Below are 10792 nucleotides of genomic sequence, written 5' to 3' on the forward strand. Positions count from 1 at the left end.
GAACTCACTTTGTAGACCAGGCTGGCCTCGAACTCAGAAATCCGCCTGCCTCTGCCTCCCGAGTGCTGGGATTAAAGGCGTGCGCCACCACGCCCGGCAAAATTAAGTTTTTTTAACATCATCATAGCCAGTGAAATTTATCTATGCTTTATGGATTTTAGTTTTGTCAATACAAATCTAGAAAAACAGACCTGGAATGTTGGCTTCAGGTTCTTCTGCCTGGACAACAGCCTCTTCATCCTCTGCAGAGCCAACACTGTCAGAGTCAGTACCTGATGGTGGATTCCTGGTCTCTGAATCATGAGCAGCGGGTGGTGGGTAAGGCTGAGACCTGCTTACCTGAAAGTAGGCATATAGTGGTGTATGTGGCACATACCTGTATGTATATAGACACAAAAGAATCATGGCACAATGGGTCATCCATGCAAGAACAATCGATGACAGTGTCAAAGAAAATCCTAGTTACTTCAGTCTATTTCCAAGCCGTTAAATGCTTCCACTGAAAGCTGAGTGAATCCTAACAGATCACAGGACAGGAGAGACGGCTCAACAGGTAACAGCGCTTGTGCTTACAGAGGACCTGGGGTGGTTCCCAGCACCCACATAACAGCTCACAACTATCTGTAACTCCAGTTTAGATCTGATGTCCCTCCTGACTTTGATGGGAACTAGGCATACATGTAGTATATATACACACTCACAGGCAAACACTTGGGCACTCAGAAACAAATATAACTGGGCTAGAAAGATGGCTTAGTGGCTAAGAGTATTTAACTGGTCTTCCAGACCAGAGAAGAAGGGCTCAGTTCCCTGCCACCACGTGGGGGCTCACAATCATCTATAACTAGTTCTAGGGGATCCAATACCTCTGGCTTCCTTGGGTACCTGGACTCTCGTGTGCACACCTCCACACAGCCCTCCACATAGACACACAATTTAAAATAATAAAAATAAATTAAAATATATGTGTGCGTGTATATTATATATATATATTTTTTTTTTTTTTAAAAAAAGAAAAAGACCAGATTAGGCAAATAATGGTTATATATACTCCTTTTTCCACTCAATTACAGGGTCTTTAGGAGCCCAACCACCAAACAGATCACATAGAGAGGATTCTCTCAGAACAGGCTTTGTATTCCAACAGCACTGAGTTCCCCATGGTGGCTGTCCAACAGACTGTTTTTAAGGATACCATGGGCCTGGCCAAACGATCGAGAATAGGGAACACTACAAAAAGCACGGAGAATCACTTGCTATTCTTTACTAGTCACTCCCTATGTTACTATAGGCATTTGGCTAATTCTCAGTTATGAAAACTTGATTCGAATTTAATAACTCCTTTACTATTCTAAGGAGAAAATTTCCCACAGTCCTATTCTGCCTTTTGTTTTGTTTTGTACAATCCTGGCTGTCCTGGAACTTGCTAAACTGGCCTTGAATTCACAGAAGGATCCTTCAGGCCCTGCCTCCCAAGTGCTGCAAGTGCTGGGTGGCATGCGCCCCCCACAGCCTGGCATATTCTGCTATTTTTTGGTACAGTGTTAGCATGTGTAAGGTCCAGAGGTCCTAAGGTGGATCTCTGGCTCCAACCCTAAAGAATCTCATAAGAACATTTTGTGTCCTTCCATCCCCTTTCCTTTGAAAAAACTAAAAAACAAAACAGGGTCTCACTAAGCAGCCCCAAATAGGTTGGCCTTGAACTCTGAGGTCCACCTGCCTCTGCCTCCCAAGTGCTGGTATTAAAAGCAAGTATCACCATATCCAGGTTTTTTTTTCTTTCTTTTTTACATTGGCTAACATGCTATATAGCCAAGGATGACCTTGAATTTCTGACCCTCCTGATCTACTTTCCCAGAGTGAAGATTAAATGGTATGCACCACCATTCCTAATTCAGTGTTGCTGGAAATCAAATCCAGGACTTAGTGTGTAGCAGGCAAACTCTACCAAGTTGGCTACAGTTCCTTAGCTAGGGGTTTCTTAAAACTAAAGAAATCCTTTATATCTGTTCTTAGCTAAGCATAGTTCTTTTTGTTTATTTTTTGTTTTAAGACAAGGTAACCTCATTATGTAGACCAGGATGGCCTCCAACTCAGAGATCCTCCTGACTCCACCTTCCACGTGCTGGGATTAAAAGAATGCACCACACCTGGCTGACCCCTTCATTTTTTTTTTTTTTTTTTTTTTTTTAAAAAACTCGTGTGGCATTTTGCCTACATGTATATTTGTGCACCACCTGAATGCAGTACAAAGGCCAGAAGAGAGGCATCTGATCCTTTGGAACTGAGGATAGAGACAGTAGTTATCTGTCACGTGAGTACTAGGAATTATACCCTGGTTCTCTGGAAGAGCAGCCACTGGTCTTTTTTTGTTGTTTTTTCGAGACAGGGTTTCTCTGTATTGCCCTGGCTGTCCTGGAACTCACTTTGTAGACCAGGCTGGCCTTGAACTCAGAAATCCGCCTGCCTCTACCTCCCGAGTGCTGGGATTAAAGGCTTTCACCACCACTGCCCAGCTCAGAATCCACATTCTTTCAACATCGTACAACATTTATTCTATGGTCCACCAACCCAAGATTTAACTTAATTATTTGATTTTGATTTTTTGAGACAGGATTTATGTAGATCATGCTAACTTCAAACCCAGAGTTCTGCCTGCCAAGTGCTAGGATTAAAGGCATGCACCACCATGCATTTAAAAAAAAAAAAAAAAAAAAATCTTAAAAGCTGAGGGCGTACACCATGGCTGGGAAGCTCAGGGGTAAGTCACCTGCCATCCAAACTCAGGGACCAGAATTCAGATACTCAGAACATGTGTAAACACAAGGATGGCCACTTGTAACTCAGGAAGACAAGAGATTCCCTGAGCAAGCTAGCTAGCTAAACTAGCCATATGGGAGAGTTCTAGGTTCAACTGAGACCCTGCCTCAACACCCGTGCATACACAGGCGTGCACACAGCTCATATACACATTTGAAAACATCTTTAATTGAAAACTAAAAGAGGCCAGCTATTAATAGATACTGTTGCTGACAAACTTGCCTCTAATGTTCAAAGCACGCCATTGAGACCCAACTCAATACTAAATGAAATAAACAAAGCAAGCACTAATTTTATCTGACCTACCAGGATGTGGGAATTCTGAAAAGTTAACCTTGGTGGCACTGGGGATATGACCAGAATCTGAGCCTGAGAGTGGTACCTCAGAGTGGCATCAATCCCTTAACTCATATTTTACCTGCCATGGTCTTGCCTCTGAGACTCTCCAGCTCTGGCCCTCAAAATGGGTGCCATCCTCCTCCTTGTTCTTATTGGCCCCACACTGTGGTCTGCAGGTGGAGGTCTCAGCAANTCCAGCATGTTATGAAGCCTCTGCAGCCCACTGATGAAGTTGTTCGTTGAAACAGATCTAGCAGCTCCAGTGGTACGGTTAGCCCCAGATCCCTGACTAGGCTCCTCTGAAGTTCCAGGATCGACAACCTCCATATTTTCTTCTGAGGGCTGTACTTCCTCCGTCAAATCAATGGATGCTGGTGGCACAGGCTGTAGAGTGGGCAGTCCATCTTGGCTGCTGACCACTTCAGCAGGGGCAGGCTGAACATGTGCTTCACCTTGGCTATTGGCCAGTTCAGCAGGGGCAGGCTGAACATGTGCTCCACCTTGGCTATTGGCCAGTTCAGCAGGGGCAGGCTGGAGAGGTGCCCCATTGCTGACGACTTCAGTTGGAGTAGCTGGTTCTACAGTACCCTCTAACGGTACCTGAAGATCACAGTCCATCACTTCATGAGCCATCACTGGGGATACAGTATTTATAAAACATATTAGTAAAATAGGTTTAAAAAATGTTATGGAGTTGATATAAGTCTTTCAGAATTTCTGTTTAAGATCTTTTATTAGCAAAACAAGGGTTAAAAAAATCCCAATAGTAAGAAATGTTTTGGCAACCAACTGAACCGTAGAGGATCACCATGAACTCAGGGCCAGCCTGGGCTAAAGAATAAGCCTTTATACCCAAAACCAAACCAAACCATTTACGACCATTTTCCTATAAGCACATTTCCAAAATAAAAAGGCCAAAATAATAATGAGGCTTAATTATTGGATCCAAAAGTAATCCCCCAGAAACCTAGCAACAGTGTCTCCAACTGCATATAGACATTTACCAAAAACAAATATAACACTATATGTAATGGGTAATAGTTAACCTTTCATAGCATCGAAAGTGACAAAGGACAAACAGAAATGCCACTTTTTGGTCATGTGGTGCTGGGAGACCGAATGCAGGGCCCTGCACACACTAAGCATATGGCCTACCACCTGGCACCTATCTGCTCTCAGCCAGGCCACAGAAGACATTCTCACAAGCAGACATGTTTGTACTTATAAGATAACATTTAAATGTGAGGAAAAACCCAAAAGTGAGACTAGGGGTTGCAGCTTAGCACTAACCTAGCATACACAAGGCCTTTGGATTTATCCCAGCACATATGCAATTGCAGCAAAGCCTAGATGGCTGGACTTGGTGACATATTGTAATCCTAGCCCCTAGAGGGTGAAGTCAGAGGCAGGAGAATGGCAAACTGTACTCGCCCGAACTACAACACAGGTTTCCAAACAGCCTGAGCTATTTAGCAGGGTCTCATTTTAAGAAATAATTTTTAAAAAGATTTATTTATTTATTTTATGAACACTATTGCTGTCTTCAGACATACCAGAAGAAGGGCATCAGATCTCATTATGGATGGTTGTGAGCCACCATGTGGTTGCTGGGATTTGAACTCAGGACCTTTGGAAGAGCAGTTAGTGCTCTTAACCACTGAGCCATCTCTCCAGCCCTTAAGAAATAAATTTAACTAACTAAAAAATAAAGTCTAAGATTCATTAGACCTGAGTAATAAATGCAGGTTTTTTCTTATTCTAATTTTTAGCACTGTTCAGTATTTTAATATAAAACTTCCTCCCATGGCATGTCTAGAGAGCAACCAGTTCTGATTTCAACGGGAAGGTAACAGTAGTGAAGTCCACACAGCATCCATCGACTGTCACTGCTGGTGCTAAATAATACTGATCGTGTCTTCCATTTCTCAAAAACACAAGGAAAAAAGTCCAAAATGATAAACCAAAAGCTACAATCAAGAACATACCAGGAGCTGTTCACTACTAAAACTCTAGCAGACTTCTAGAAAAGAATCTTATCAATTTAAAATTTTTATGCAAAAAAGGTGATAGGCGTTAAAAATTTAGCTCTTCACTACTCAAAAATATGTGAACTGATGCTTTTAATATGGCTCTAAAGTTTAACGACATCCTCACAAGAATTATCTTTTAAAAATAGCTCCCCCCCCACACACACTCATTGCATATTTCCTCAAAACTGTAATTCCATCATTAGAGAGAGACAGGAGGATTGCCTCAAGTTTGAGAGCAGTCCGGATTCCAGAGGGGAACTGTCACAAATAAGCATGTCTAAGTTAGGTCTAGATGCACTTAACTGTCCACTCTGAACACTGCTTCTTACAGGCTGCTATTTAAAGTTTACAATTTAGTTCCTCAATCACACACACACACACAAACCCAAAAACCAAACACGTTCCCCAAATCCTCGTAAGAGCCCCTTCTTTAAGTGACAAACGCTAGTCCGATGGCCCCGAAAAGTCGGCAGCCCTCAGACTTCACTGAACTCCACCTCTGCCCCCCACCCTTGCTAAGCTTTGGTTTCGATAAACACAGAAGGCGGGAGCGACGGCTGCCCCAATAAACAGGTCGCCGGGAGCCCGCGGGGCTTCAGTCAGACCGGGGTTCGTATCCAGGCTCTCCCTGTTAGTAGCTGCGGAACCAAAGTTAAGTTTCCTAACCTGTCTGCCCACGCCCGCCTCCCCGCAGGAAGAGGAGAACGAAAATATCCTTCGGTCGCAGTTCCGCTGCTGTGGAAAAGTTAAAACAGCGAGCGACGAGAGTCAAAGAGTCAGTCACCGAGGCTCGACCCGCGCGGGGAGCACCCGGAGAACGACTCCGTGGAGGGTCCGCAATCGGGGCGAGCCGGGCCCCGTCTCAGCTCCTCCCGAGCTCTCCCCCAGCCACCATTCCTCAGGAAAGAAGGAGGAAGAAGGTAGAAGGTCGAGGTCCTCAGGCCGGACCGAAGGAGACCGCCGAGCTCCCAGCGCGCCCTCCGCCCACCTCGCCGGGCCCCGTGAGCAGCCGCAGAGCAAGGGACGACCACCCGCATCCAGAGGCCCCCAGGGCGGAGGAGAAGCAGGGAGCAGCCTCACCTGAGGGGACCAAGTCGGACGCCTGGCCGACCGCGACTTCGGCCGTCGTTACCGCGCATCCCCAACTGCGCACCCGCTCCGCCCGCGCCCAGCAGCTCTTCTGGCCCCTGAGGCGCCCCCGCTGGAGCCGCGGCTCGGCGAGCTCCTATTGGCCAGCCACTGCGGGCGGCGACCAATCGCTTCTCTTCTTCTTCCGTCGGTCGCCGCCAGCTGAAATAGTGGCGCCCTCATTGGTCAGCCTTTGATACATTTCTGGGCGAGAACCTCGGGCCAAGGCGCCTCCTGCAATTGGTAGACGTGCGGAGTCCGCCATCTCGCGCCCCTTCCTTTGAACTGTTCGGCGGGAAGAAGCCCTGAGAAGAGAGTTGGGTTTTTTTGTTTTTTTTTTTTGTTGTTTTTTCTTTTTTTTTCTTCCTCTTCTACTGAGAGTGAAAAATGTTAAAAGTGGCCGGGCGGTGGTGGTGCACGCCTTTAATCCCAGCACTCGGGAGGCAGAGGCAGGCGGTTTTCTGAGTTTGAGGCCAGCCTGGTCTACAGAGTGAGTTCCAGGACAGCCAGGGCTACACAGAGAAACCCTGTCTCGAAAAACCAAAAAAAGAAAGAAAATGTTAAAAGTGACTTCCCGGGATCTGGGGAGATGGCTCAGTGGTTAAGAGTACTGACTGCTCTTCCAGAGGTCCTGAGTTCAAATCCCAGCAACCACATGGTGGCTCACAACCATCTGTAATGGGATCAGATGCCCTCTTCTGGTGTGTCTGAAGACAGCAACAGTGTACTCATATACAGAAAATAAATAAATAAATCTTTAAAAGTGACTTCCCCTGCTTCTTCCTAAGGTTTTATTAAAGAGTTTATCGATGATTTTAAAAGTTTGTCCCCAGAGTTCCAGAGCCTGTAGAGTGATATATAGTCTCTCATTGGGTTCAGCAACTTGTCCGCAATGATCGAAAAAAAATTTTTTTTAAATCTTGCACAATGTCTTCAACTTGAAAACTATTATGATAAATGGCTTGGAAATATAAATTGTCACGTAAGATTTTCCAAACATGTTTCTGAAGAAGGAAATCTTACTTATAGGTCTTTAAACAAACAAACAACCCAAAAGCCCTCTGCACAGTGCTGGGGGAATGGCTCAGCGGTTAACATCACTGTAATGCTCTTCCAAAAGTCCTGAGTTCAATTCCCAGCAACATGGTGGCTCACAAACATCAGTGGGATCTGGTGCCCTCTACTGGTGTGTGTGAGGACAGCAACAGTGTACTCATATACAGAAAATAAATAAATGCTGGGAACGGAGCCTGGGTACTAGCGGCCAGTTTTTTACCTGTGAGCCACTTCTCCAATTCCCCGTGTACCAACAGTTATCCTTTCCCTTTTTTTTTTTTTTTTTTTTGCTATCAGAACAAGCTGCTGCTGGTGTCCGGAGTGGCTAAGATAAGGAGAAAGGATTTTTTATTTTTGTACATACACGGTTTTGAACGGTTCTCAATTTGGCTAATTACACAATGAAAGGAAGCAAACAGAAAAATTGACTCTAGCCATCAAAGTCTTTATTAGCTTTATGTAAAATATTCAAATATAGGACTGGAGAGATGGCTTAGCGGGTAAGAGCACTGACTGATCTTCCGAAGGTCCTGAGTTCAAATCCCAGCAACCACATGATGCCTCACAACTACCCGTAATGAGGTCTGCCCTCTTCTGGTGTGTCTGAAGTCAGTTACAGTGTACCTATGTATAATAAATAAATCTTTAAAAATATTTAAATATAGATAAGAAACTTAACTATATCTTGAATTCCTTTTCTTTTCTGAGACAGTCTCTTATAGCCCAGGTGGACCCAGCTGTCCTTGAACTCCCGATCTTCCTGAGTTTCTTCCTTGGTGCTGGGATTTATGAGTATCCTCTAGACTTTGGATTTTTATCATGTCTTTTAAATGTGCATTGGTGTTTTGTTTGCATGTATGCCTGTGTGAGGTCTTCGGATCTCTTGGAATTGGAGTTACAGACAGTTGTGAGCTGCCATTTGGATGTGTACAATTGAACCTGGGTCCTCTGGAAGGGCAGACAGTACTTGCAACTGCTGATCTCTCTAGTTCCGAACTACTTTTCACATGGCAGAATACATAGGCCCATGATCAAATACTGAACAATCTCCTGGAAATTATTTATTTATTTATTTATTTTTGCCCCACCCCCCAAAAATTTTTAATTAAGAAATTAATAAGTGTAGCACAATGGTAAAGCATTTGCCTAGCATCTCTGAGGCCCTGGGTTCAAGATCCAGTACTTCAACAACAACAATAATTGTAAGTACATTGGTACCATATCACATGGTAAAAGAAATTTGAACCATGCAAATTTCCAGCATTTAAGAGACTGAAGCAGTAGAATTGTTGTAAGTTTGAGCAAGCCTGGGCTAATAGGAAGTTCCAGGCCAGCCTGGGCTACAGAGTAAGATCCTGTCCTTAAAACAAGGGGTCGGAGAGAAGGTTCAATGGATAAGAACACTTGCGGCTCTTCAGTTTGTTTCCCAGAATCCACATAAGGCAGCTTCTAACCCTTTGTAACTCCAGCTCCAGGCGATCTGACACATCTAGTTTCTGAAGGCATCTGTAGTCTTATGTATGTATGTATGAATGTATGTATACTTTAAAATGCAATTTGGAGGCAGGGGATGTACTTCTATTGGTAGATTGCTTTCACAAGGCCATACATTCAATAACCAGCACTGTATTTTATTTTATTTTATTTCTCTAGATAGGGTTTCTCTGTATAGCCCTGGCTTCCTGGAACTCACTCTGTAGATCAAGCTAACCTCAGACTCAGAGATCTGCCTGCCTCTGCCTCCCGAGTGCTGGGATTAAAGGAACATGCTACTATTCATGGCTTGTATTTTAAGATGCAAAACCTAAAGAATTATTCAGGTAACTTTGTGAAAGATGCTGAAGAAAGTTTATGGTTGATTAGATTTTAAGACCCCTGAAGCTGGGCCTCCACTCAAGTCTGGGGATGAGCTGGCCAGCACCCCAGTGACCTGAGAGAAAACCACACCTGATGTAAACTGCAAGAGGTTTTATTATCAGCTAGCTGAGGACGAAGACCCTCTGCCGCGCAGGGCAGGGGAGTTTGACCCTGAGCGGTGAGAGTAGGGGGCTTTTAACAGCTAGCTGAGGAATTGGGAGGAGTTGGGAAGAGAGTTCTTCTCTTCCGGGTGTCCTTGGTGAAATTTACAAGGCAGGAGTGGGGAGTGAGTTCTTTCTGAATTTTTATCTCTGTGTCCTCGGCACAGGAAGGTTAGGCATCTCTGGTTGTAAAGTATAGAAACAAAAAGGCTTTTTGCTGGCTATAGAGAACAAAGAGCTTCTTTCTGGCTGTATTTTTAGAGATCATGGAAAACAAGCTTGGGGAACATCCAGGGGCTTTACCTTCCAGGGAGAAACACTCTAAGTCGGGGTCTCACAGATCACAGCTTTAGGCTTCAAGAAAGCCACTCATTTTGCCAACCGAAGACAATGGAAAGGAGTTACTGGCAGGCCCCAACTAGAGGGAGGGTTTGTAATGGAGAAAAAGGCATGACAGAAGAGAAGTAACCCGTGTTCTGTGGCATTTGTAACTGATAGTGAGTCCCACACAGCATCATCTGCGTGGCTAACCCTTGGAGAAAAACTTAGAATTTGATTGGAAGTCAGAGAGAAAAGAAAGAAAAAGGAAAACCAGAAGACAGAGCTTGGAATAGTTTGAGTACTTGGAATAGCAGCTGTAAGTATAGTGTGTGTGTGTGTGTGTGTGTGTGTGTGTGTGTGTGTGTTGGAGGAGGGTTGGGGTAAGAGGGACAATCCAGCAGAGGTCCCAGAGAATGCACTCTGTAGACTTAGGCACAATCTCTACTCAGGTCTTCACTTCTGAAACGGGTGTGCGGAAAGCAGGCTTCAAGTAGAGGAACACATTTCAAGAGAGAAAACAAGCGAGCTGGATACGTTATTATACGGCTGTCGTCCCAGTGCTCAGGAGGTAGAGGCAGGAGGGCCCGAAGCAGTGAAGGAACATCAACAATGGAAAGCTGTTGTTAATGTAATTGAGTAAAGGGGTCAAGTTCCAACCCCATTGTTGAGGCCTGCTCCTTTTAAAATAACTGCAGCCATTTTGTATTCGGTCTCCATTTTTGCTCATAATGTGAAATTAAGTTCAAGTTCTCAGACTCTGCTTCCCAGAAGTAATTATCCATAGCTGACACTGAAAAACTCTCCTAAAAGGTCATAACGCTATGGTTGTACCACCCAGGCTCTGGCATCTCAATGCTCTGAAACTCCCTTTCAACCACCCATCCACCACCCCGCCTACCTCCCTCAGGACCAATCAGCTTAAAGGTCAGCTAATGATACTTTGTCTAGTTAGCCAAAATGTAGTACTGCCTCTACTCTTGGCTTCTAACTTCTGAACTTGGTTTTTCCTATAAAAAGCCTGCCCTAAGCCGGGCGTGGTGGCGCACGCCTTTAATCCCAGCACTTGGGAGGCAGAGGCAG

The 10792-nt window shown here is 44.7% G+C and overlaps 1 protein-coding gene across 1 annotated transcript in view; it reads right to left on the bottom strand.

Moving 5' to 3' along the window:
* The window catches only part of Rfwd3 (ring finger and WD repeat domain 3), a 30371-nt gene extending 23789 nt beyond the window's left edge, over positions 1 to 6582 (bottom strand). Inside the window, exons 1-4 of the mRNA XM_021171128.1 lie at positions 6443 to 6582; positions 6270 to 6376; positions 3239 to 3794; positions 192 to 376 (exon numbers count right to left, since the gene is read on the bottom strand). Of these exons, the coding sequence (XP_021026787.1) occupies positions 192 to 376; positions 3239 to 3794; positions 6270 to 6376; positions 6443 to 6582 (988 nt within the window). The remainder of the gene's footprint in view (positions 1 to 191; positions 377 to 3238; positions 3795 to 6269; positions 6377 to 6442) is intronic.
* Between the last annotated feature and the right edge of the window lie 4210 nt (positions 6583 to 10792).

This window comes from Mus caroli, chromosome 8 (assembly GCF_900094665.2).
Source record: "Mus caroli chromosome 8, CAROLI_EIJ_v1.1, whole genome shotgun sequence".
Classification (NCBI taxonomy): Eukaryota; Metazoa; Chordata; class Mammalia; order Rodentia; family Muridae; genus Mus; species Mus caroli.